The sequence below is a fragment of the Podarcis melisellensis genome, assembly GCF_964234715.1.
Source record: "Podarcis melisellensis genome assembly, chromosome: 18".
Lineage (NCBI taxonomy): Eukaryota > Metazoa > Chordata > Lepidosauria > Squamata > Lacertidae > Podarcis > Podarcis melisellensis.
This window is the reverse complement of record NC_138536.1, coordinates 12,889,793-12,916,718: the sequence shown is the minus strand read 5'-3', so window position 1 is coordinate 12,916,718 and position 26,926 is coordinate 12,889,793. Positions and strand designations below refer to the sequence as shown.

Genomic DNA, 26,926 nt, shown 5'->3' with positions numbered 1-26,926 from the left:
GGTGTTCCGCGGCACACTAGTGTGCCGCGAGATGTTGCCTGGTGTGCCGCGAGCGAGTCCAAAAAAGGTTGGGAAACACTGGTTTCTCTTTCAAAAAGGAAACGTGGGTTAAAGCGGCGACGCCGCCTCCCACTCACTTTCCTGCTCTGGCTTCCCTAACAGTTTTCCGAGTTGCGTCACTGGATCCAGCCCCCTTTTTCACATGTGACACGGGGCTGGAGGGAGGGAAAGAGGGCTTTATGTCGCGCACAAAGGCAGCCTCCTAGAAGCGCTCTGGGCCAGCGCCGTTTCACCGAAGGCGCCGGAGGACCCCCACCCTCAGCTCCTTCAGAAAGGAAGCCCCGCCCCTCGGCTCCCTACGCCGCCAGGCAGCTCAGCTGACTGACGAGGACGTTCTGCGGCGGCGGCCGCCGCACAACCACCGCAGTTGCTGGCAGCGTCCGCAGCGCAATAAGTAACAGCGCCTGGTGCTGCCAACTCTTTCTCTCTCTCTCCCACCCCCCCCCCAAGCTCTCGCGCGCCCCGCGTCAACATCGCCGCGCGCAGCTTCCCGAGCTTGAGGCCAGCCGCTGCACGCACGCGCCGGCTCGTAATCGGCTCCGGTTGTTGCCTTTCTCCGCCGAGGTCGGTGGACCCCGAGCCTAGGCTTCCTTCCCGCACCCCGCTTTCCGAAGACCGCACACCAGTTGGGCCAGTACATATTCCCCTCCCGTGACTGGAGCGGAATAGCCCTTTCTCTTCTTCCCTCAGTCCCTCGCTTTGCTGCCTCCTCCCCCCCCACCCCCAAAGCTTGGAGGTTCCCCGGCAAGGGGGAGGGAAAAAAAATTGAAAGTTACACTTTCGTGCATCCCTCCCGGCGTGACGCTGCGCGCTGACGTCACGGGGCTGTAATGGTGGTGTGCCTCGAGATTTTTTTCATCAAACAAGTGTGCCTTTGCCCAAAAAAGGTTGGGAAACACTGATCTAGTCCAAACCCAGGCCACCTCCCAATCAATGCTTCTTTCTCCCCAACTTGTCTGATGCTGCCTGCTCTGGCTGGCAGTGGCCCCCTGGGCACTCTCTTCCCTTGCCCTTCATGGGGAAGCTGCAGATGGGCCCTGGGCTCTATTCCTGCGTTAAATGAAAAGAAAGGTGCCAGTCCTCATGGGGGCTTTGTTTGGCAGTGATGTCGGGGTGGGGATTAAGCAGGGATCGGAGGAGAACCTTGCCCCTTCCCAGCCCCATTTGGGGAAGCTGCCAGGACACAACCCTTTTTGCAAGCAGGGTATGTGGATTACGTTATAACTTTTTGTACTCCTGTAAAAAAACAAAACCTGTATCAGAACTTTTCTCTGAAAGGCACTGAAAAAGGGACCCCAAAAGGAACAGTTGGAATCACTGTACTATGTAACATTACTACTCCATGAAAATCATTTCAAGAACTTGTCAGAAATGTTGAAACCTTGCAAAAAAAAAACCTTGCGGGTTTGGGAGAATCCCTGGAAGCAGGAAGAAGAGGAGTTTGGATTTGATATCCCGCTTTATCACTCCCCTTCAGGAGTCTCAAAGCAGCTAACATTCTCCTTTCCCTTCCTCCCCCACAACAAACACTCTGTGAGGTGAGTGGGGCTGAGATACTTCAGAGAAGTGTGACTGGCCCAAGGTCACCCAGCAGCTGCAGGTGGAGGAGTGGGGAATCAAACCCGGTTCACCAAATTATGAGTCTACCACTCTTAAACACTACACCACACTGGCTCTCAGGAGCCATCCGTCCTCCAGATCCCGAGAAGGGATCAGTGCGCAGAAGGCGCAAGCAAAGTGGTGTGGGAACATTTTGCTTCCTGCAGCAGAAACAAAGACCAGCTGCAACTTCGCTTGATTGTAAGCAGTAAAGTGGGTTGTGCAACGTACAAAATGTTGTACTAGTATTAGAAAATCTGCAATCTCTTTTTTTTGCTGTATGCATGCTATGCATATGACATAATACATTATGCAGTTCCCTAGGCAAAAATCGCTTTATTGCTTTTGGGGTGACCTTTTTTCAAAATATTTGGAAATGACTGTTCATTCCTTTGCTTTAGGCAAACTTTTCTCTAACCTGGCTCCAGGAATAGGAGGTTGTAGAAAAGCTATAAGCTTTGTGCGGATCCTGCTGAGCTGCATCCCTGCCCCCCTAACACAGGGTGCTGTTTGGGACAGAGTGAGGCCCTTGAGCCATCCAGCTCGGTGTCGTCAGCACTGGCTGGCAGCAGCAGTGGCTCTCCAGGGCGTCAGGCAAAGGGGATTTGCAGCCCTGCCAGGAGACGCTGCCTGGGATTGAACCTGGAACCTTCTGGATGCCAAGCAGGTGCACTGCCATGGAGCACCAACCTGTCCACTTCTGTGTGTGATTTTAAATGCATTTTACACATTTTAATACATCCATTATACAATTGTCATTGTTTATCTTACACTCTTTGGCTTCCACACACATCCCTCAGGGGTGGGTGGGTTCTAACTTAGTCCTTGTTTAGCTGCATCTCCTTAATTACCATCCCTCTTCTGCTTATTTTTAACTGCTGCTCCTATATCTAACCCCACCTGGAAGCTTATCTGATTGTTATATTTCTTTAGATATTTGCCAAGTATTCCCACTCCTCTTTTATATCTGACTCATCTTGATTTCTTATCTGTTCAAATTATTCCGAGGTAGACTGCCTATTGTCACTGCAGATGGTGACAGCAGTCACGAAATTAAAAGACGTCTGCTTCTTGGGAGAAAGGCAATGACAAACCTAGACAGCATCTTAAAAAGCAGAGACATCACCTTGCCAACAAAGGTCCATATAGTTCAAGCTCTGGTTTTCCCAGCAGTGATGTATGGATGTGAGAGCTGGAGCATAAAGAAGGCTGATCGCCAAAGAATGGATGCTTTTGAATTCTGGTGCTGGAGGAGACTCTTGAGAGTCCCATGGACTGTAAGAAGATCCAACCTCTCCATTTTTAGGGAAATCAGCCCTGAGTGCTCACTGGAAGGACAGATCCTGAAGCTGAGGCTCCAAGACTTTGGCCACCTCATGAGAAGAGAAGACTCCCTGGAAAAGACCCTGATGCTGGGAAAGATGGAGGGCACAAGGAGAAGGGGATGGCAGAGGACGAGATGGTGGGACAGTGTTCTCGAAGCTACCAGCATGAGTCTGACCAAACTGCGGGAGGCAGGGAAAGACAGGAGGGCCTGGCGGTCCACGAAGAGGCGGACACGACTAAACAACAACAGACTGCCTATTGACCTGGAGGTTTTATTTATCTCATGGCTCCTGGTCAGAACAGACTATAAATTAATATAAAACATATATATTCAAACAAACAAATACTGTAGATATTCCTAGGAATCTTAGTATAGCAGGAAGCCCCCCCCTTCATTGTAAAGTATTGCACAAGCACCACACGCCCCCCTCCCGCCTTCCCCGACCCCTTCGAGAGGGGCATCCCCTAAAAGCCTTCCGTAAATAAGGAGGCGCTAATTTGACAGCTCTCCGTATAGGAACCCTTTTTCCTATATATTTCTCGTGGGTTGACCGTAAAACCCTTCTTCGCTGTGTTCCGTTAGTGGGTCGACCACTTTCCTGAACCCGAGGTCAATCGGCCGCCGCTTCAGCCACACGCAAAAGTTGCCGGAACCAGGCATGTCGCGGCCGCTGTTTCGCACCGGCCGCCATTCGGCAGCCACAGCCACTTCCCTGAAGGTTGGAGGACTCCCTTACTTGCTGCACAGCAGAAAGGCGACTGTGGGAGGGCGGGGCGAGAGGGAAGGAGGGAAAGGCCCGCCTAAGGGGCGGGGTCCACAGCGGACGGGCGGGCTGCTCAGCCAACGGGCGCCGCCATGACGTCAGTGGCAGCCAATAGGCGTCGCTTCGCCGCGGTTGCCAAGGCAGGCGGGCGAGGGGCGAAAGGGGCGGAAGGAGGAAGGACGGGAAGCGGCCGCGCAGGTGAGGAGGGGGCGGGGAGGAAGAGGAGAGGGGGCTCCCGCACCCCCCGGGGGCCCGGCGCCCAGGACTGCCGGAGGGGGCGGGGCCTGGGCGCCAGGGGGCGGGGCTCCTCCCCGTCGCCAACTCCATGAGGACTAGCCGCTTGGGTCTGCAAATGGCTTTGCCCAACTGCAGCCAGGGATGCGCCGTCGGGGTGTGGGTCATGAGAGGAGGAGGAGGAGGAGGAGGAAGAAGAAGAAGAACAGCAGTGATAATCGTCATAATAGCAGGCTATTGCATAGGGTTGTGCAATCGAAGGGCCGCCAGGGGCCATCTAGTCCAGCCCCCACTTGGGCACAAAGCAGTCGCAGGGAGGCAGGATTGCCAGCAGACGGACCTCTGCTGAACAGCCTCCAACAAAGGAGAGGGAGGGAGAGAGAGAGAGAGAGAGAGAGAGAGAGAGAGAGAGAGAGCTTGCCAGCTTGTGTGGTTTGGAGGGGTCAGAACTTCATCATCATCATCATCTTTGAACTGTCTTCAAGGGCATGAAGAGCAGGTTGTGGTACTCTATCCGGGGCATAACTTAATAATAATAATAATAATGGCACCCAGTCTGACCCCTGCAACACAGGGATCCCCAACATGTGGCCATCCCAACTCTGCTTAAAAACTGCCAGTGAATTGTAGGATCCTGGATTTGGACTGTTAACGGAGAAATCTGAGGGCTCCCTTGGACAAAAAAACAAGGACACCAGCCAGGAATAGCAGAGCAAAAAAGGAGCCAGAAGGCTTGGTCTTGATTGAAGTCTGTCGCAACAGGACTCCCACCTGCCACCAGGTGGAACAAGATGGAAGCCCCAAACAAAAGAGCACCCAAACTTTTATTAGCTGCTAATCCCCATGTTACACCCCCCAAACTACATCACGGTTACATTATGAAAGGGGAGGTCTGGCGGCAGTAATCTGAGTATCCTGGACCCTGCCCCATGGTTCCCCTTGCCCTCCACCAAACACCCATCAAGTGGAACAAAAGAGATATTTACATTTCTCTGTTTCCCTAGCCAAGTTAATCACACCCTTTTGTCTTCATCTGGGTTTGGTATTTCTGGAATGGCTACCTGTCTGGCACTCAGGTATCAGGATGCCAGGGATTATCACTCAGGCAGAGCAGCTGCTGAGGAGCTGAGCTCACATGTCTGTATGAATTTCTAAAGTTTTCCCAGTGAGCCAGTACATAGCTACATTTATCAGTGAATTGTTACATTTGGTATCACGCAGCAAAGGCCCTTTGAATAGATAGGAAGAAACTGTGATAAAGTGTTTTGTGGGGACAAATCACAAAAGTCCCAAAAGCGATTGTGCTGATTTTGGTAGTGGGTTGCATGTGCGTAATATCTGCTGGAGGGGCAACCCCTCCCCCCAAACCTATACATAAATTCCTGCAACAGGCTCCCCCAAGGATCATCCTATGCAACCTCCTCTGCAATGCAGGAATCACGTGGCTAAAGTATTCCCAACAGAAGTCCATCCAAATTCTGCTGAAAAACCTCCAATGAATCATAGAATTGTAGGGTTGGGAGGGTCAGCCAAAGGGCATCCAAGCCCAGCTGCCTGCAAGGCAGGGATCACAGATCAAGGATCCCTGAGGGGGCTGCCCAAACTATTTAAATTTAGATTGGTCTCAACTAGGGCCAGGGCCTTTTCAGTACTGACCCCGATCTGGTGGAACGCTCTGCCTCATGAGGCCAGGGTTCTGCAGGGCCTGCAAAACAGAGCTGTTCCGCCTGGCCTTTGGTTTGGACTCAGTCTGACCCTTCTGTTTCCCTCCCCTTATGGTTTTGATCTATGAGCTACTTTTAAAACGAGGCTACGTTTTAAATTGCGTTTTAACCTGTATTTTAAATTAGGTTTTTTTTCCTTTTAGGTTTTTACTGTAATTTTACTAGTGTTAGCCGCCCTGAGCCCGGCTCTGGCTGGGGTGGGCAGGGTATAAATAAATTATTATTATTATTCAAGACCTCCAAGGAAGGAGAAACCCAGGAATAACAATGAAATGCATTTGTGAGCATAGATCCGCTCCATGCCTTCAAAGCATGAAATCCCCCTTGCCAAAGATTCTTGGGAGCTGTAGTTTCTCTTCACAGAGCTGCATTTCCTAGCACCCTTAACAAACTAACTACAATTCCCAGCATACTTCTGCAAGGGGGAAGGCATGTGAATGTGCTCTTAAGTCTTCTTAGAGCGCCAAGTGATTCTCTGCTTTTCTAAATATTAGTGTTATTGGTGTTCTCTTGAATTACACCCTAGATAGAGTATCGCAATCTATTCTTTGTGGGGTTGGCCTTGAAGGTGTAATAATAATAATAATAATAATAATAATAATAATAATAATAATAATAATTTCAATTTATATACTGCCCTTTATCAGATCCCAATTTTTATAAAATTGCTTATTTATTTAGTCAAATATATACACATCTTGATAGTTAAAAACAAACAAACCTCAAAGCAGTTTAGAAAATAATAACGCCGAAAAATCAAGAAAAATACGCAAGCTTTAAATGAAACAAAGCTTTCTTTCAAGTACTAAAACGGATTCCGATTCCCCCCCCCCCCACCTTTCCAAGCATCCGAACAGGCTGGACTAAATGGGAAGATGCCTGCCTGGTCTCAAGAGGCAGGGAGTTCTGACGTCTAGGTGCTGCCATACTAACTGATCGAGTTCTTACTGTTGCAACTGGTGCATTGAGCTGAATTGAACCTGGGCAAATATTTTACTGCTGGTGTGTTTTTCCTGTGTCTTGAGGGCAGCATGCCCCAAAAGTCTGCTTTAAAGTATTTTACATAAACAAGAGTTTAGTAGCAGTATGGGGGTTATTAGGTTGTTTTTCTTCTTATTTTTATTGTCCTTTGTGTTTCTTATACTGAAATGTGATGTTGTGAAGTGGATCTAGGGAGGTGTACAAATTTTAATAATCATCATCATCATCATCATCATCCAGTGGTATCTCGGTTTTCAAACATCTCCGTTGACGAACATTTCGGTTTTTGAATGCCATAAACCCAGAAGTACAGTCATACCTCAGGTTACGAACACGGCAGGTTGTGCATTTTTGGTTGCGGACTGCGCCGAACCTGGCGGAACGGGAAGTACCGGAACGGGTTACTTCCAGGTTTGGCGCGTGCGCAGAAGCAGAAAATGACGTCACACGCATGTGCAGAAGCGCAGAATCGCGTCACGCATGTGCACAGATGCGGCACTTTACGCTGCGGGTTGCGAACGTGCCTCCCACATGGATCACATTCGCAACCCAAGGTATAACTGTAAATGCTTCGGTTTTCGAACACACCTTGGAAGTTGAACATGCCAAGCGGCTTCCACTGAGTGCAAGATCCTGAGGCCTAGCTGTTAGCTATTGAGTTTTCGGTTTTCGAACATTTCAGAACTCGGAATGGTCTTCCAGAACAACCTACGTTCAAAAACTGAGGCACCGCTGTAATAGTCATGAGTAATCATTTGTCTATTTATAGAAAGGATCTGTTTTGTTGCTGCAGGAAAACCTGCATCCTGGTTCCTTCTCTCCAGAAAAAGGAGTTTCTCAGAGCTGCTAACAAGGTATAAACCACAGTGAAAATTAAACCGCTGAATTATCCCTCTCCCAAAAGGGAAACACACAAGCAGGATTCGAACACAAGAGCAACTCTCCCTTCCTGCAGTTTCCAGCAACTCTGATTCAGAAGCATTGGTGCCTCTGACTGTAGATGCAGGTCATAAACCTCCTGGCTAGGAGCCCTCCAGAACCCCCTCCTCCTCCCTTTTATATTATTATTATTATTATTATTATTATTATTATTATTATTATTATTATTATTTTATGCCACCCATCTGACTGTGTTGCCCCAGCAACAGAATAGTAAAATTTGAAACCCTCCAGCATTAACAAAGGAATGTGTCCCGTTTTCTTTTAAAGCCATCCAGGATGGTGGCCTTCCTCCTGTGGCAGTCAGTTCCACAGTCTCACTTCCAAGTTGTTTCAATCCCATGTTTTTCTCTCATCCCCCCTTGCAGAGCTCCATGGGTTTGGCGGCCGCCCCCTACACCTGCCGCCCGGAGCCCCTGGCACCCTCCTAACAGATGCCCCCGGGCACCACGCCACCATGAATCTCCTGGTGACCAAGGTGCTGTCCCTGGTGGGGGTCTTTGTGCTGATGCTGGGGGGGTCCTTGCTGCCTGTCCGCTTCATTGCCACCGACGGTGAGAAGGCAGAGCGCTCCCAGCGCATCATCTCCGTCTGCAACTCCTTCGGAGGCGGCGTCTTCCTGGGCACCTGCTTCAACGCCCTGCTGCCGGCTGTGCGAGAAAAGGTGGGGCACAAATCGGGGGGGGGGCGATGCCATGTGGAGAGGACCTTGAGGGCCACGTTGAGCCTCCCGGAGCCTGAGGTTTCCCCATCCCGGATCTGTATGGCCATGGAATGGAGCCCCCCTATTCAGAGGCACTCTACCTTTGAATAAATAACTTTCCTCAATCTGGGCTTCCCTCCCTGTCCGTTTGTGGAGGGCAGGATCAACACAACCCAGCAGCCACTGCTGTGAACGTGAGTGTGAGGGGGGTTCCCAAGGGCCGCCTCCCCTTCTACGCAGCCTTCTGGGGGCCATGGAGTGGGCAGGCCTTGGCCAATCTTCTTTTAAAGCCATCGCATTTGGTGGCCATTTGTGCTGCTGCCACCAAGGCGGCCCTGAGACCCTCCTCCCCTCTCCTGGCTGGGAAAGAAGGCGCTAGTCCCCGCTGAGGATGCCGAGGGATGATCCTGGGGGTTTGTTCCTATAACGGTTCCCACCTTACAGATAGGTAGCTGTGTTGGTCTGCCATAGTCAAAAAAATTCCTTCCAGTAGCACCTTAAAGACCAACTAAGTTAGTTCTTGGTATGAGCTTTCGTGTGCATGCACACTTCTTCAGATACCTATCTGTTATCTGAAGAAGTGTGCATGCACACGAAAGCTCATACCAAGAACTAACTTAGTTGATCTTTAAGGTGCTACTGGAAGGAATTTTTTTTGGTTCCCACCTTGTTAGCGGGTCTGAGAAACTCCTCCTGGGAGACCAGGATGCGAGTTTCCCTGCAGCCGAGAGACACTTGACCTTTCCATATTGCTTGGCTGTGGTGGGCAAAGGAGAGGGAGGGGCTTTCCTTTGCAGGCTCCCCAGGCGCTCGTAGGTGACCCCCAGGTCTAGGGTGCCATTGGCCTGATCCAGCCAAGCTGATCTCCAGTGAGCTGGGCAGAGGGGATATTTGGGGAGACAGCAGACAATTGGCTCAGTCTGCAGACCATGAGACTCTTAATCTCAGGGTTGTGGGTTTGAGTCCCATGTGGGGCAAAAGATCCTTGCCTTGCAGGGGGTTGGCCGGATGACCCTCAGGTTTCCCTTCCAACTCTAGAATTCTATGCTGCCTCTCCCTTGTGGCAGGGAGTTCCGCTGCTTCACAGCCTCTTCTCTTCCCTCGGCAGCTGGCGGAGGTGCTCAAGGTGGGCAACGTAGTGACCGACTACCCTCTGGCTGAGACCATCATGCTGCTGGGCTTCTTCATGACAGTCTTTGTAGAGCAGCTGGTGCTGACGGTGCGCAAGGAGCAGCCGTCCTTCATTGACCTGGAGACCTTCAATGCCGGCTCGGATGCGGGCAGCGACTCTGAGTTCGAGAGCCCCTTCCTGGAGCCGCCCTCCAAGCGCCACCACTACCATCAGGGCAGCTCGACCAGCCACAGCTCCAGCCAGTGCGGCCTCAACGTCCACGAACTCTCGCGCTCGACTCCGCTGCGCCTCTTCAGCCTGGTCTTTGCCCTCTCAGCCCACTCCATCTTCGAGGGGCTGGCGCTGGGCCTGCAGGAGGAGGGGCACAAGGTCATGAATCTCTTCCTGGGCGTGGCCATCCATGAAACGCTGGTGGCTGTGGCGCTGGGCATCACCATGACCAAGACGGGCCTCACCCTGCGCGAGGCGGCCAAGCTGGCGGGCGCCGTCAGCCTCATGATCCCGCTGGGCATCGTCATCGGGATGGGCATCGAGAGCCGCCACAGCGTGGCCTCCAGCGTGGCCTCGGTGCTCCTGCAGGGCATTGCCAGCGGCACCTTCGTCTTTGTCACCTTCTTTGAGATCCTGGCCAAGGAGCTGGAGGACAAGAGCAGCCGCCTCCTCAAGGTGCTCTTCCTCGTCCTGGGCTACGCCGTCATGGCCACCCTCGTCTTCTTCAAGTGGTGACGCCGTGGCCTCTAGGCGGGGAAGCTCTTCCCCACCGCTGCCACCCTCAGCCACGTCCCAAGCCACGCCAAAGAGTTCTGCACAGCATGATGTGGCGTAGGCTCCGTGGCCTCGAGGCCGGATGCAGAAACGGGACGCTTCCCGCTGCCCCCTTAGACACACACACTCCGGACCAGGGGGACCAAGATGGGACATGGCACTGCCCTGCTCAGCTCCCCTCGCTCTCAGGGAGAGCCGAGTCCCTGAGGCAGCTTGGCACTCATGCCTTTCTCCTCCCCAGACCCTGGGCAACCCCTCTCCTGCAAGGCACGAACCAGTCAGGAGCAAGGGGGCAAAGGCCACGGAAGGTGGCAGAGCCACAACAGGACCTGGGGGCTGATCAGTGTCCGCTCCTTTTTCTGCCCTCCTGGCAAAGCTCTTGGCAGCCAGCTAATCTGTGGCGCCTCTTCAGGGTCAAGGGCACAGAAAGGGCATCTTTCCCCCCTCTGGCTCCCCCCTTCTTTTCTGGGAGGTGAGGATTGTGGCGGCAAGAGGGGAGACCTGGCTGCACAGAGTTTCCCTCCAGGTCTGTGCAGTTTCCCCACATATTTTGCTCTTGTGGACGCAAAATCCCGCTGGGACGGTCGTTGGGTTTCTTAGGGGGTGCAGGGAGGAGATCCCCTTGTGGGCTTTTGCCAATGGTTGGCTGGTGATCTGGCCCAGCCAAAGCTCACTGGCTGCCAGGAAGCCAAAATTCGCAGTCTCTCTCCTTGCAAAAGGTTCACTTTCCCCTCTCTTCAAAGGGCTCATTTATTCCTTCTCTTTTGCTTTGAGCAGATTTGCCAGGGAGCCCAAATCCACAGTCTCTGTCTCTCCTTTTTCATCTTCCTTTGATACCCACCTGGCCAAAGCCAACCCCCTAGACCCCAACCCCACTTGGAGCCTCCTCCTGCTTTCTCCTTCCGGCTTCTTCTCCTCGCCCTCTTTGCGCCTGAGTACGCAGGTGACACCTGAGCCTCTCCTTCCTTCTTCCCAGTCGAGGGGACCTGCTGCTCCCGGGGCGCCATGCACTTTCCTAATTTGCAGCACAGACAGAAATCTCCTCCTGGCGCCCAAATTCTCTGCCTCCTTGTATTTCTAACGCTCTCCTTGAAGGGGAAGGGGTTGTGGAGCAGGGCTGTACCCCAAAAAGGTGGAAAGCCGGTTTGCTAGGGCCCACATGTATCCTAAACCCTTGTGGGCTGCAAGGAGGAAAGTTGCCATTGCTGTTCCTTTCATTTATTTGTTCATCTGGGGTCTGAAGCCAGAGAGAGAGAGAGAGAGAGAGAGAGAGAGAGAGAGAGAGAGAGAGAGAGAGAGAGAGAGAGAGAGAGAGAGGGAGGGGAGGCCTTTCGGCTGCTGAGTCCAGAGGCTTGGATGGGCTAATGGATCCCTGGAGCACAAAAGAGGAGCTGGCATGCAGACTCTTTCCTGCACCACTTTCAGGGTGGAAGGACATGCAGGAGGCGAGGGGGGGTCTCAGTCTTCCTGCCACTGCTTCCCACCCCCAGCTCTGGCACCAGAGTTTTGGCTTTGATTCATGTCGGGGCAGAGACTCGAACACGAGGCTCAGAAGTAGCAGCTGGCATGTGTCGAGGCCTCACTCTTCTCCTGTGCCCACCCTTCAGTTTCTGCAGTGGGAAAGGGAGCTGTCCTCAGCTGCCAGCCCCCTTCTTGCTGACCCAAAAGGATCCGGCAGAGCTGTCTTGTCAAAACAACATTGCGCTGGGGCTTTTTGCCACCTGACGAAAGAGGCTGGTATGACCCGGAAGCTTGCACTGTCCTTTGGTCCCACCAAATGAAAGAGCGGCCATATCTCTGGCAGATCTCTCTCTTTTTCTTAGGGGTCTGGGTCTGCAGGTATCCTGTGTTGACTTAGCTTGGCTGTGCACTTTCTGCAGAGGATATGCTGCCCAGGGCCACGTTTTGCAGGGGGTCCAAGTGCCTCCCTGGCCTTCCTTGGGTGTGGTGAGAGAGGGAGCCTTGGACTCTGGGGCTTCAATGCTGGGAAAGTTACCTGCTTGTGAGCAGAACACGTTGATGCTGCTTTTCCATTTAAATCCACATCCTTTCCCCCCACCAGGACTTTGAATTTAGCACAGAGGCAATTGTGCACATGTGATATTTTTGCATTCTGCTCTGGAGGCAGGGTTTTTATTTTATTTTAATAATTCACTGTAATCTCCACTGTGCTAAAAAATGATAATAACAGTCACCAGCCTTTTATTCACCCACTCTTTAAATAAAACACCTTTCAAATTTTGCCACTTTTCTCTGGCTCTGTTTATTGGGGGGGGCTGTACTCTGTTCCAGGCCCATTTTTGCATGTATAAAACTCCCAAACCAAAATTCCTCTGGAGAGGTTTGCATTCTTCTTTGCAGGGCGATTTCCTGCAAGATGTTGTTGGGGCAGGAATAAGTGCACCAGCGGTGGATTTACACTGGACTGTCCAGACTCCAACCTGCTCCCCCCAAACATGACCCCATTATTGCATGGGCTTAAATGGTCCAGTTCTGCAGCAAAAAAGTGGGGCCAGAAAAATAAACGGGAGCATTTGCGGCCTGGTTGAAAAGCTACCGGGTTTCACCTGGAAGTTACTGAGCTCCCCAACAATGCATGTGCAAAGTGATTTCAAAAAGTGTTAAATTTATACCACAAAATGCATAAAAAGTGGGGGTTGTTTAGAGGCACCACAACAGCATCTTGAGCACAATAGAAAGCGAAATTTACCCTAAATTTATGGGGTCCTGCAGTTTTTGTGGGGGGTCGTGAATTCTGAGCCGCCCCCTGTGGAAGTGACTGTCGGACAGAGCTGCACCCCTTCCTTTTTTCTTGAGGGGGCCTCTGGAGTCTCATCCGGCTCCCCTAAGAACTCGGGAATCCAGATGGGCTGCCTTTGGGCCTGAAGGCTCCATCAGAGCATAGGAAGAGCCTCTGTCAAATCTTCGTTCATCTGCTGGAGCCGGTTCTCACCAGTGACACTTTCTCTGAAGTAAACCTTCATCCCGATAACCTTTTTAGTGGAACTGCGAACAACAACCCTGCGAGGCAGCGGGAAGCAGGGGCACCCAGAGATTGCAGGGCCCACCCCCATCTCCCTCCATCCCCAGCAGACGGCACAGTCAGGGGCAATGGGGGCAGCACAGCCCAACAGCTGGAAGGTTGCAGGTGTTCCTTGCGCACACACAAGTCTGGCTCCTTGCCCACTCCCCGCTTGGATTCCAGAGCTGTTGACACACACACACCCCCCCCGCCAGTGCGAAGCATGGGCCTGGTGCCTCCAGCAGCCCTTGCCTGCTGAGCAAGACAGGTGTCCCGCAGGGGGCTTTGCTCAGACCAGTGGGCCGCCTTGTCCTCTGCCTCTTGCAGGGAGGGGCTCCCTGTTGCTCCCCGCAGCTGGCTGCTATATTAATAACAATCCCAGATATTAATTAATTGGCTGCATGAGTCACCCAGCCACCCGTCGCTCTGGGAGGAATTCTGCAAAGAGGTACAGTGTATCCCCAGAGTCTGGCTTCTGCCTCTCCAGTTTGGGAAGGCATTGCCGCCCAATGGTTACTGCAAGGGGGAAAGGGGAGTAGGGCAGAAGGCCCCGCCTTGTACGTCACAGTGGCATCTTTTAAGCCCAGAATTTGGGGGTTTGGTTGGGCTGAGAGTCTGGCAGAAGCACCATAGAATTGTAGAATTTGAAAGGGTCCCCCCAGGGTCATCTAGTCCAACCCTGTGGAATGCAGGAATCTCAGCTAAAGCATCCATGACAGATGGCCACCAGAAGTGCCCACACTGGCTGGCGGCAGTAACTCCCTAGCTCCCAGGCACCTTTGGAACTCCTTGCCCAGGGAAACCAGGCAGGATCCCTCCTTGTCCTTCTGGGAGGTGGAGACGGTTTTCTTCCGTGGCCGCTCAATCCCTTCTTCACTCTTACCTGTTCTAAGTTTTTGGCTTTCTGCGTTTTATCAGTGTTTGCATTAGTTGTTTTTTTTTAGCCCCACTGAGTCCAAATTATGGCAGAAAAGTGGGGTTTTAGTAAGAGCAGGGTGGTGCCGCCTCTCTCAACCCTGGCGCCCTTGAACTACAACTCCCACCATCCCTGACTGCTGGCTGTGCTGTCTAGGAAGGATGGGAGTTTTAGTCCAGCAACATCCTGCCTTGCGGGGGCTGGACTCGATGACCTTTGGGGCTCCCTTCCAACTCTACAATGCTATGATTCAAGGGAAAGGGTGGGTTGGGTCTGCATCTCCTCAGCCCGGACACTCCCTGGCTGCGACCATGGGTGCGGGTTGCTGCCTCTCACCCTGGCCCACCTGGCAGCTCTGTTGTGGGGAAGAAATGTGGAGGGAAGAGCCAAGCAATGGGGCAGAGTTTGCGCATGGCCCAGACGCAAGCTGGGGCTGCCTGGGAAGCCGAAGGCAGCCCTGAAAGCCTTTCCTAAGTTGCACGAAAGTGGGGTTGAGAGGCAGTGTGGTGTAGTGGTTAGTGCTGGAGATGGGGGACCGCAGGGGGTGGCGCTGGGGGCCAGCTGCTGCCTCTCAGCCTGGGCGTAGGAGCCAATTCCTGGGGGCCGAGGTCCCTTTGGTCCCCCCAATAAAATAATTGATATTCAAATGGAGTGTCTTGTGATCGATTATGCAGTGTGGGGCATACCTGGTCCCGCCCAATATTTTATTCAAGTTGGCACGCTGTCCTACCTGGCAGGGCTGTCGTTGCAGGGATGCCCCTTCGGAGTCCAATGCGGCGGGAGAGAAACGCAATTAGCTAATGAGCTAACTAGCCATGACAGATGGAAGAGATGGAAGCCCCGAGGTGGGGGCCCTGCGAGGGGCGGGGCGTGAGGCGATGCCCTCCCCCTCCCATCCCGCCCCATATCGGCGACGTTCACACGTGACGCGCCTCCTCCTCCTCCTCCTCCTCCTCCGCGGCGGCGTCTCCGGATGGCTGCTGGGCGGCCGCGCTGCTGCTGCTGCTGCTGCTGCTGCTGCTCCGGTCCAGGCTGAGCCCCGCCAGGCAGGTAAGGGGGTGCAAAGCGGGGGGCTGGCCTGGGGGGAGGGCTTTATTTGGGGGAGGTCGGGGGTTCCTCTGGGGTCGCCCTCTCCGCAGCCGCCTGCCCATCTGCATGCAAGCGACCCCCTCCCCGGGGATGCGTAAAAATATTCTCCCCTGCGCGCCCCGGATGCATTTTGGGGGGGCTGCGAGGGATGACGCGAGTGATGCAGGCAAGCCAGCGGGGGGGGGGCGCTGTTGGAGGAAAAGGGTGGGGAGGGGGCTCGGGCACCTGCATTGCCCCCATTGAATGTCCTCATTCGGGGGGAGCAGAAGCAGCGCAACATCTCCCATTTGGGGGCAGCAGGAAAGGGTCCCCTCCGCGCACTGCAGAAAGGGGAGGACCCCCAAACACAAGACGCCGCACCCCATAGCCCAGCTGCCTGCCACTGAGGAGGGACAGCCGGCTGCCCCCAGGGAGGGGGGCAAAGGGGGCGGAAGCTGCAGCAGCTCCCTCTTCCCCCAGTGAGATGCTGCTGCTCCTGCTCATGGAGGTTCTCTTTGGAGAGACCTGGCCGCATCTGGCTCAACAGCTCTCCCCCTCTCCCCCTCCAACCGCCCTGGACCTGGAGGCTGCCGGCCAGTGTTGGTTGTGTGGCTTATCCCCTTGGGGTGCCTCCATTTTTCGAGTGGGCAAGAGAAGGACATGGGGTGACCCTTGGAGATACAAACAGCAGCCCCCACCAGGGCCAGGAGAGGGGCTATCTGAGGCCACAAAGGCAGCTGCTGCCTTGTTGCCAAGTGTCCCAGCACGGACTGGCAGCAGCGGCTGTGTGGGATTTCTGACAGAGAAGTGCCGCTGAGGAACCTCTTCCTAAAGAATCAGGTAAGATGCTGGTCCTCATGATTTGGGAGGAAACCAAGCCCAGCCTCTGCTCTGACTGGCTCAGGGTCACCTGGCAGGCACATAGGAGCAGGAGGGCAGGGGGGCAGCAGGCCTCCCCCCCCCATGCTATCCCAAGTGGGACTTGGAGGCAGACTGCTTCTGGGCCTCTCCTCTGTGAACATGGCTGGTTCTGTTCCAAGAAGGGCACCCTGGGCTGGGTCAGCCTCCTCTTCGCCACAGGCCCCACCCCTAGAGACCCCCCCCATGGCCCTCTCCCTCCCACACCTTCCAATACCAGTTTGTGGCTGACAGCCCTTGATAGCCCTACCCCCCCCCCGCTGCCTCTCCTGCATTACTTTTCCTGATCTCTTTTCACGGCTGCTCAAGCTGGTGGCTGTCATGAAATCTTGTGGCAGTGAGTTCCGCAGCCCATGTGAAGAAATCCTCCTTGCAATGCAGGGGTTGGACTAGATGGCTCTTGGGGGTCCCTTCCAACTCTACAATAGGAGAAAACCCTATTTCTCTATCCGCTTTTCCCACCCACAATTTCACACCCCTCTTGCACTATCCTCTGTCCCAGAAGCATTTTCCTTGCAGGGTGCCGGATTCTTCACAGGGTCCTCTTGGGAGAGTTTCCCAGCACCCATCCAGATCCTTTGGCCCTCCTTTTTCTGCTGCAAAATGCCGCGTTTGCACCCACATTTAACCTTGACCTGACACCCTCCAGAGGTTTTGCCTGCCAGTCCCAGCAGCCAGAGAAGAAGAAGAAGATGATGATACAGACACTCTGCTTGAGCTCAGAGGCACTGTTGTTCTCCCAAACAACAATCCCAACAAAGCCAGAAGGAGCAGGGAGCAATTCAGGTGGATAAGAGAAATTGGATCTGCAAGAAGCATTTAAATCGCTCTTGATTTTTTAATCTGGGGGAGGGGAGGGGGACAGTGACTGAATGTTATGTCAACAGGTCCCCACTTGGGGGTAGGGAGAGTGTTAATGAGCGCCTAAAGACCCCCTTTCCCCTTCCAGGAGGCCGATCTCTTGGCTTGCCTCCCTCTCTCGCAGCTCTGGGGCTTCTGAGGGCGCAAAAGCTCTCCCTCACTCAAGAGCCGAGAGCGAAACTCCTGCTCTGTAATTAATTGCTGCTGAATGGGGTCCAAGATCTGGCCCGAAACATTGCAGTGCTTCTGCTTGCGTTGCAGCGCAATCTGCTGCTGCTGCTGCTGGGGTGCCCTGCAAATCTCAGCACCCCTTTTGTGCAGCGGGAAAGTGCATGCCAAGAATGGCTGGGTAAGCCAGCCAAATGGATGAGGTATTATCATCATCATCATCATCATCATCATCATCTTGCTGGACCCCTCAAGAGTTAGTGAGCAGAGGCAGAAAGGCTTGCAGAACTAACTCTGGGACCTTCATTCCAGCTCACTCCTGGAGGGCGCAGTTGGTGCCGGGGCCCCTCAGAGGACCTGTAGACCAGCCCTTGCTTGCTGAAGCCTCCTGTAGAGGAAGGGACAGAATCCGCCACTTGGATCCTGACTCTGCACAGCTTTTGGGGCAATGCTGAGCCAGACGCCACTTAGCCTGCCCTGGTCACTGCCTACATCCCTTAGGCAGGACAAAGAGGACTAGAATATTGCTGATTTTTACAGGAAGGTCCTCTTCTTAGTTGTAGAGCAGATGCTCTGCAGGCAGAAGTTCCCTGCACCCTCTGAGAGGCTGTCAGCCTGAAACTCTGCAACAGATTTCTTTGGAAGGTGGTAGACTCTCATTCATCTGCCAGACAGGTGCAATGCAATCTCTGCATTGCAAGGGGTTGGGCTGGATGACCCCTGGTGGGCCCTTCTAACTCTGCGATTCTGATTTTCAGAGCTGTTGCTACCCAGCCAAAATTTCTGGGCCGTGTTCCAGGCAGATAGGGAAGGGGTTCAGCCCAAGACCCCTGGCTCCCCCTCTTCCCAAATTCAATCTGGCTGCCTTGCTGGACTGTGGTGATATCACTGCAGGGAAGTCACTGGACTCACACATTCATGCACTGAGAGTGCCCACCTCTCAGGACTGTTGTGCATTTGAGTCCCCCTCAAGGACACATAAGAGGAAGTCCATCTTGACACAGAACAGAGTTAATCTGTGGAACTCCTTCCCACAGGATTGGGCAAATTCATGGTGGAAAATGAGGCTGCTGTGATGATGGTGCTGGCGGCTTTTTCCAGCTGGAATTCTCAGGGGGGCGCCATTGCCAGGCTCAGAGGGAGGCATTCATCGAGTCTTCCAGCACCTCCTTTTCTAGAAAAATAGCACAGATTATTATTATTTATGAAGTTTGTATGCCATGCTTCATCTGAAGATCACCAGGGGGGGGGGGGTTCACAACATAAAAATGCAAAGTGAGAACACAAAATACATAATAAAACGAAAATGAACCAATAATCCCCCCTCCCACAACACATTTAAAAAGGCATCGGATGTCAATCAGCCAAAGGCCTGGAAGAAGAGGAATGTTTTTGTCTAGTGCCTAAAGATCTATAATGAAGATGCCAATTGAGCCTCGCTGGGGAGAGCGTCCCGCAAACGGGGAGCCACTGCAGAAAAGGTCCCGTTCTCTGGACCTCTTGTGGAAGGAGGCTCATGAAGAAGGGCCTCAGAGGATGATCTTAGGGTCCCAGTCGGTTGATATGGAGAGAGGCAGCCATAGAATCATAGAATTGTAGAGTTGAAAGGGATCCCAAGGGTCATCTAGTCTAACCCCCTGCAATGCAGGAATCTGAGCTAAAGCACCCTTGAGCTATTGCGATCCTGAGTCATTTAAGGCTTTATAGGTCAAAACCAACACTTTGAACTGGGCCTGGAAACCAGTTGGTAGCCAGTGCAGTCAGACCAGGATCAGTGTAATATGCTCAAACCATCTTGCTCCGGTCAGCAACCTGGCTGCTGAATTCTGCACCAGCTGAAGTTTCCGAACCGTCTTCAGAGGAAGCCCTACGTATAATGCACTGCAGTAGTCTAACCTTGAGGTTGCCAGAGCATAGACAACAGCAGGCTCTCTCTGTCCAGAAAGGAGTGTAGCTGGGCCACCAGCCGAAGGTGATGGAAGGCACTCTGGGCCACTGAGGCCACCTGAGCCTCGAGCGACAGCAAAGGATCCAGGAGGACCCCCAGGCTACGAACCTGCTCCTTCAGAGGAAGTGTAACCCCACCCAGAGCAGGCACTCTCCTGCCCATCTGGTCTAGGGAACCCCGCACTAACAGCGCCTCCAGCTTATCTGGACTGAGCTTCAGTTTGTAGGCTCTCATCCAGTCTGTGAGGCAAGACACTGGTCCAGCACTTCCATTGCCTCACCTGCAGATGCAAAGGGGAAAAAGAGCTGAGTGTCCTCAGCATACTGCTGACAACATACTCCAAACCTCCAGATAACCCCACCCAGCAGTTTCATGTAGATGTTAAACAACGTGGGGGGTAGGATTGAGCCCTGCGAAACCCCACATTGAAGGTTCCACAGAGCTGAAAAGCATTTCCCAAGTAACACCCAAGTAGGGCTGGAACCACCACAGAGGAGCCCCACGCACCCCAGACTCAGACAGCCATCCTAGAAGGAGACCCTGGTTGATGGAATCGAAAGCCGCTGAGAGGTTGAGGAGAATTGAGAGGGACACATTTCCCCGTCTGTCTCCTGACAAATGTCATCATGCAGGGTGAAACTGAGGTCTAAACCACAGAGCCTAGGACTTGCTGCACAGAAGGTCGGCGGTTCGAATCCCCGCGGCGGGATGAGCTCCCATTGCTCGGTCCCTGCTGCTGCCAACCTAGCAGTTCGAAAGCACATCAAAGTGCAAGTAGATAAATAGGTACCACTCTGACGGGAAGGTAAACAGTGTTTCTGTTCACTGCTCTGGTTTCACCAGAAGCAGCTTAGTCCTGCTGGTCACATGACCCGGAAAAACTGTGGACAAACGTCGACTCCCTCATCCAGTAAAGCAAGATGAGCGCCGCAATCCCAGAGTCGGTCATGACTGGACTAAACAGTCAGGGGTCCTTGACCTTTAGGGTGACCAAAGCAGTTTCTGTGCCAAAACTGGCCTAAGCACCAATGGAAATGGATCCAGAAAATCCGTTTCCTCCAAGAGTGCATGGATCTGGTCTGTGATCACCTGCTCTGGAACCTTGCCCAAGAAAGGGAGATGAGCAACTGACTGGTAGTTAGGTTTTCTGAATCCAGGGAAGGTTTCTTAAGAAGTGGTTTTACCTCAGCCTCCTTCAAGCAGGCAGGGACCATCCCCTCTCCTAAAGAGACCTTGATCACCTCCCTGGCCCAGCCAGCTGTTCCCTCCCTACTGGTTTCTGTCAACCAAGAGGGGCCAGGGGCCAGAGCGCAAGTGGTTGCCCTGACTTATCCAAGCTCCTCAGGCCTTACAAACTGAAACTTGTTCAACACAACAGGCCTAGACTGTGCTCTGGACCCCCATGAGATTCATCGGCTATAACAGCAGTCAAGGTCTTGGTGGAGGCAAGCAATTTTATCCTCAAAATGCTTTGCAACCAAGTCACAGCCAGTTGCCACTGGCTCTGTCACCTCCTTTGGGCCAGCCTGTAAAAGGCCTCGCACAACCCGGAAGAGCTCTCCCAGACGACATGATGAGGATGCCATGAGAGCAGCAAAGTCGGCTTTCTTTGCTGCCTTCACTGCTACTAGGTAGGCTCAGTAAGGAGCCCTTACCAGTGTTCGGTTGTATTCATTCGCATCCTTCCTCCCCTTGTGTTCAAGCCGTCTCCCAGCTTGTTTCCTCGCCCTAAGCTCTGGAGTATACCAGGGGACCAATCGGGCTCCACAAAGTAGGAGAGGGCGCTCAGGAGCGATCGTGTCAATAGCCTGAGCCGCTCAGGTGTTCCAGAGGTCGGCCAGGGCTTCGAAAGGAGCACCAGCCATATCAGCCGGAAATGGCCCCCCTCAGCTGTTTGGAATCCCACTGGATCCATCCGCCTCCGAGGGCGGACCTTCCTAATAGGTCCCCTGCCTCTGTGGAGGGGAAAAGGTGCTGACAGCCTAAATCTCACAGGAAAGCCATCTGCAAGTATCTCAGGAGCTGTCCTATGGAAGAGGGAGCAAGCTTGTTTTTTTCCTGCTCTGGAAGGTAGGACTCGAACCCATAGCTTCACATTACAGGAAGGGAGATTCTGACTCAACATCAGGACGAACTCTCTCTTAGGAAGAGCTTTTCTACCATGGAAAGGAGGTGGTGGACTCTCCTTCCTTGGAGGTTTTTAAGCAGAGCTTGGATGGCCATCTGTCCTGGAGGCTTTAGCTGAGTTTCCTGCATTGCCGGGGGTTCGGCTGGATGACCCTCAGGGGTCCCTTCCACCTTTATGGTTCTATGATTCTATGATTCCACGAAGTAATCTGGCCATGACGAGGGACTGGCATCAACACTCTCCATTTTCAGATCACCCTGTCTAGTCAAGAGAGCAAGGAGCAGCGTGTGGCCTGACACGTGTTGGGCTCGGGACGTTGTCACAGCCCCATGGCAGCCACAGAGTCCTGAGCCCCCCAGAGCTGGTTGCCTCAGCATGGATGGTCAAGTTTGGGGTCCTCCACACCCCCCTCCAAGACTCTGCCAGCTCAGACAGGGAGACTGGCGGGCGATAAAGCAGCACAATCCCAAATCTGTCCAGCCCCAGGAACACCCCCTCTAGATCTCCCCCAAACTGGACACTCTCACACACGGAGAGAATTCCTCTAGGCCATGGCCAATTCCCCTCCCTGACCCCCAGGTCTCGCCAGATGCTGCACACGGGACCCAGGTGGGCACAGTGGGGTGAGACCAATGCCCAGGCCAGATGGGTCACAGTCAGATCACGAAGGAGGGGGTCTTAGTCCGAGCCAACCTGGCATTCAGCAGCCGCAGACAAGAGGGGGGCCGCTTTGAGTTGGGGGTGGGGTGGGGCGGGGTAGCTGAGCCTCCAATTCTCAGAGGTCCCCCAAACAGCGGCAAGCCACTCAGGCACCAGGATTGCAAAAGACCAGCTCCACTCAATTGCTCTTGCTGGTGTGTCCAGGGTACCATATGGCCGCCCGGCAGCTCTGTCCAGAAATAGCACTGTATGCTGATCCTATTATGGGATGTCCACCTGGGGCAGCCAAGCCGAGCCTGCGCTCGGCCTCTGCCAAGGCCTGATCCTGCAACCAAGGACAGCTGGCATCCGGTGTCCGAGGGCTCAGCTGGGCATGGGGAGAGAAAGCAGCCCAGATTTTGAGAGCGGGAGAGGACAGCTTGCCTTTGGCACAGGCAGGCTCTTGGTCCAGGAAGCCCAGTGATGCCCACACAGGCCAGCAGCAGCTCTCGGGGTTTCAGACTCAAGGAGACGTCCCCTGCCTGGAGACACCACCTGGGAACTGTTTTGGAGGAGGAGCACTCACACCAGGAATCGAACCCAAGCCTCTGCTCGAAGCACCAGAGGAGAAAAAGGAGAGAGTGTGGCCTAGTGGGAAGGGTAGGGCTAGAATGATATTGAGGGTCATGCAGTCCAAGGCAGGAATATGCAGCTGCCTCATAACCCGCAACCTTGGCATTATCAGCACCATGCTGTAATCAACTGAACTATCCAGGCTGGTGGAGGGCACTGGTTAGCCTAGACGGGTTTTGCACCCGTGCCCCTACAATAGCCGTGCAGGCGTGGGAGGCAGGAGTGCTGGTCGGGAGCTGCTTGCGCCAGGTTTTTATAGAATCGTAGCGTTTGAAGGGATCCCCAGGGTCATCTAGTTCAACCCCCTGCAGTGCAGTAATCATTTGCCCAATGTGGGACTTGAACCCACAACCCCGTGATGAAGAGTCTCATGCTCTACGGACTGAGCTATCCATTGTGACCCTCCCAGAGATCTGTGGATGACGGGTGGTGTACGCATAATAATGGTCATGATAACAACATTATTATTATTATTATTATTATTATTATTATTATTATTATTATTATTATTATTGTAAAGGGACCCCTGACCATTAGGTCCAGTCGTGGCCGACTCTGGGGTTGTGGCGCTCATCTCGCTTTACTGGCTGAGGGAGCCGGTGTCTAGCTTCCGGGTCATGTGGCCAGCAGGACTAAGCCGCTTCTAGCGAACCAGAGCAACGCACGTAAACGCCGTTTACCTTCCCACCTATTTATCTACTTGCACTTTGACGTGCTTTTGAACTGCTAGGTTGGCAGGAGCTGGGACTGAGCAACGGGAGCTCAACCCGTCACGGGGATTCGAACCCCCGACCTTCCAATCAGCAAGCCCTAGACTCTGTGGTTTAGACCACAGTGCCACCCACGTCCACCCCTTGAAGAATAAGGTAAAGGGACCCCTGACCATTAAGTCCAGTCATGGCTGACTCTGGGGTTGCGGCACTCATCTCGCTTTACTGACCAAGGGAGCCGGTGTATAGCCTCAGGGTCATGTGGCCAGAATGACTAAGCCGCTTCTGGCGAACCAGAGCAGCTCACGGAAACACCGTTTACCTTCCCGCCAGAGTGGTACCTGTTTATCTACTTCCCGCCAGAGTGGTACCTATTTATCTACTTGCACTTTGACGTGCTTTCGAACTGCTAGGTTGGCAGGAGCAGGGACTGAGCAACGGGAGCTCATCCCGTCACGGGGATTTGAACCACCGACCTTCTGATCGGCAAGTCCTAGGCTCTGTGGTTTAACCCACAGTGCCACCCGCATCCCTCCTCCTCATTATTATTATTATTACTAAGCCTGCCAGTGCCTGGGCAGGGAGATGTGTTTCTGGCATTTGACTCCCTTTGCAAAAAAGCCTATCCTTCCCAAAGAGTCTCTGCCAACTGCTTTTTTACAATCCCACTGAACCTCCCACATTTGAGAATCCATTTCCCCTTTACATTTCCCCTTCTTTTCTCCAACATCCACCCATTTCCTTGACAGGAACTAGAGAGGACAAGGCTTTTGGCAGCTGCTATGCTCTGCAGTCGGAGGCAGGATATGGCTCTCGTACCCGGATCCTGCTTTTGGGTTTCCCATGCTGGGCCGCTATGAGAAGAGGGGGCTGGTCCCTTTCGCCCGGTCCGGGTGACGGACCCTCCCCTGCGGAGATGTGCTGTGGCAGCAGAGCCTCCATGCCCAGTGGCAGTCTATCCCCAAAAGCCGGTCGCTGGCAGCTGCAAGTGGGGAGAGAAGTACTGCCGCCCTCAAGTCCCTGCGAGAGGCTAGGCGTGCTCCCTTGGGAGAGCCCCCAGCTCCGGAGGCAGTCTATCTCAACTTCAAGGCTCTCAGGGGGCATTTGGCCTCTGTAGCCCAATCCAGCTGACATCCTCATACCAAGGCTGGGACCTGTGGCATTCTACAGCTGCATATTCCTGCATTGCAGGGGGTTGGGCTAGATGACCCGCAGGGTTCCTTCCAACTCCATGATTCAGGAAGAGGCTTTTTCTGACACTCCCTGCCTTCTCCTGTGGCGGTGAGCTCCCCTGCCCACTGTGTCTCCCAGGGTCGGGACACACACCCACACCCACACACCCATCAGGGCTTCTTGTGCCCTGATAGATGCCTCCAGAGGGCAGAAGCCACCTCTCTCTATCTGCCCCCCCCAATTCTGCACTGCGGGTTTTCTCCATGTTGCCAAGACGGCTCCTGCTTTGTGCCGGAATGATGAACCACCCTCCGCTCTTCCCCACCTTCTCCTCCATTGTCAACCCCAGAGAATGACCCAGTTTTTTGGGGGGGGGCAGAAAAAAATGGGGGGGCAGGAATGAATGGGGACCTCTTCCCCACTTCAAGAGGAGCAGCTGCCAAGGAGGCAAGTCCCCCCTCTTTTTGCAAACGCCTCCCAGAGATTAGTCAGTGGGGCTTTTGTGGGGAGGTTGGTTTTTTTTCTGGCAGACAAGCTGCTGGCTCTTTCTCTCCCCGCCCCCCTGCAATGGTGCCAGCAGGAGAGGTCTGCTCCGTAGGGCAGGATCCGTCCTGGCCAAACCCCTGACTCCATGCAGCTGCCCGTGAGAAATTGCAGTGTTCTGTTAGGGGGGATCGCTTACCCCAAAATGCACCTATTAGGGGATTACACACTTGAAATGCAGAAATGTGATCCATTGGACTTAGATTGGGGCTGTGAATTTGCGGGGGGAGCATATCCTGAGCCTTATTTATCCCATTATTCTATTTATTGCAATTTGCAATTTATATCCCCATGGTCCTGCCTCCTCGTTTTAATAATTATTCCTGCATCGCAAGGGGTCGGACTGGAAGACCCCCTATGATTTTGGCTGCTTTTCCAAGCCTGGCAGACTCCTGTGCCCTGTCCCTCCCCCCCCGCCTAGCTAACCCCCCTGCTCTGACTGCTATGCCCTGCTGCCTCTGCTCCTTGAAGCTGACCTTGCCTGCCCTCCTCCTCTCTCCTGGCGCAGGTGCTGCCAAGATGCCCGAGCAGAGTAACGACTACCGGGTGGTGGTGTTTGGCGCGGGGGGCGTGGGCAAGAGCTCTCTGGTGCTGCGCTTCGTGAAGGGCACCTTTCGCGACACGTACATCCCCACCATTGAGGACACGTACCGGCAGGTGATCAGCTGCGACAAGAGCGTGTGCACGCTGCAGATCACCGACACGACGGGCAGCCACCAGTTCCCGGCCATGCAGCGCCTCTCCATCTCCAAGGGCCATGCCTTTGTGCTGGTCTTCTCCATCACCTCGCGCCAGTCGCTGGAGGAGCTGCGCCCCATCTACCAGCAGATCGTGCACATCAAGGGCAGCGTGGAGAGCATCCCCATCATGCTGGTGGGCAACAAGTGCGACGAGACGCAGCGCGAGGTGCCCACGCAGGAGGGAGAGGCCACCGCCAAGGAGTGGAAGTGCGCCTTCATGGAGACCTCCGCCAAGATGAACTACAACGTCAAGGAGCTCTTCCAGGAGCTGCTCAACCTGGAGAAGAAGCGCAACATGAGTCTCAACATTGACGGCAAGCGCTCCTCCAAGCAGAAGAGGACAGACAAAATCAAGGGCAAGTGCAGCCTGATGTGAGGAGGCCACGCCCACCCACCAAGCCCCACCCACCCACCCCTCCGCTTGGCTCCGCCTTCCCTGCTCCTCCTCCTCCTTGGCGGCATCCAGGTGCTGCTCTGCGTCTCGGTGGCGCTTGGGGAGCTGGACTATATCCCAGCAGCACTATGGGCACTGCACCACCTCTTCCTAGCACCGTGGGGACTGTGCTACATCCCGGCAGCGCTATGGGAGCTGCGCTGCATCCTAGTGGTGCTGTGGGCGCTGTAGAGCCTCTTAACAGCACAATCTGCTACGTATGAGCTGCGCTGTGGGCGCTGCTCTGCCTCTCTGCAGGGCTATGGGAGCTGTACAACATCTTGGCAACAATATGGAACTGTGCTGCCTCCTTGTAGCGCTATGGGCGCTGTAGAGCCTCTCAGCAGCGCAGGGGGAGCCGTCCTACATCTAAGCAGCCCTGCGGACGTGGCACTGCATCTCAGCAGGGCTTGGGGAGCTGTACGACGTCCCGGCAACGCAGCGGGCACCGGGCGGCCTCTCGACAGCACCATGGGAACTGTGCTACGTCCTGTCAGCGCTATGGGCGCCGCACTGCCTCTCGACAAGGCACTGGGAACTGCAGGACACCTTAGCAGCTACGGGAGCTGCCCCTCCGACCCACTGGCTCCCCACAAGTGGGAGACGAGACTTGCTCCGCTTCCCTGCCCCACCTCCCACTTGTTCCCCTTGAACACAAGGACTTTTTGGGGTGGGGGGTCCCTTGGTGCTGCCACTTGGGAGGGCTTCTACAACCAAGGCGGGGCTGCTGCAGCAAACTGGGGGGTCAGCAGGACCAAGGAGGTTGCCCCCCAGACTCACCCATTTTGAGTCCCGAATC

General features: G+C 54.0%; 2 protein-coding genes and 1 long non-coding RNA gene across 6 annotated transcripts in view; 2 read left to right on the top strand and 1 right to left on the bottom strand.

The window, feature by feature from the left end:
- The first annotated feature begins 3,878 nt into the window (after positions 1 to 3,878).
- Positions 3,879 to 12,054, top strand: SLC39A3 (solute carrier family 39 member 3). 2 transcript variants are annotated; one of them, XM_081895822.1, is made up of 4 exons: positions 3,896 to 3,947; positions 7,482 to 7,542; positions 7,996 to 8,291; positions 9,439 to 12,054. In XM_081895822.1, the coding sequence occupies exons 3-4, from the start codon at positions 8,085 to 8,087 to the stop codon at positions 10,186 to 10,188; spliced, it is 957 nt and encodes a 318-aa protein (XP_081751948.1). In that variant the 5' UTR covers positions 3,896 to 3,947; positions 7,482 to 7,542; positions 7,996 to 8,084; the 3' UTR covers positions 10,189 to 12,054. The 2 variants fall into 2 exon arrangements, with proteins under 2 accessions (XP_081751947.1, XP_081751948.1); XM_081895821.1 differs by lacking the exon at positions 7,482 to 7,542 and having other exon boundaries at positions 3,879 to 3,947.
- The window catches only part of LOC309361024, a 215,087-nt gene continuing 196,471 nt past the window's right edge, over positions 8,311 to 26,926 (bottom strand). Inside the window, exons 2-3 of the long non-coding RNA XR_014164306.1 lie at positions 8,997 to 9,319; positions 8,311 to 8,767 (exon numbers count right to left, since the gene is read on the bottom strand). This is a non-coding gene — a long non-coding RNA (uncharacterized lncRNA). The remainder of the gene's footprint in view (positions 8,768 to 8,996; positions 9,320 to 26,926) is intronic.
- On the top strand, positions 15,087 to 26,138 carry DIRAS1 (DIRAS family GTPase 1). 3 transcript variants are annotated; one of them, XM_081895852.1, is made up of 2 exons: positions 15,087 to 15,215; positions 25,463 to 26,138. In XM_081895852.1, the coding sequence occupies exon 2, from the start codon at positions 25,474 to 25,476 to the stop codon at positions 26,068 to 26,070; it is 597 nt and encodes a 198-aa protein (XP_081751978.1). In that variant the 5' UTR covers positions 15,087 to 15,215; positions 25,463 to 25,473; the 3' UTR covers positions 26,071 to 26,138. The 3 variants fall into 3 exon arrangements, with proteins under 3 accessions (XP_081751978.1, XP_081751979.1, XP_081751980.1); XM_081895853.1 differs by having other exon boundaries at positions 15,103 to 15,211; XM_081895854.1 differs by lacking the exon at positions 15,087 to 15,215 and adding an exon at positions 23,275 to 23,394.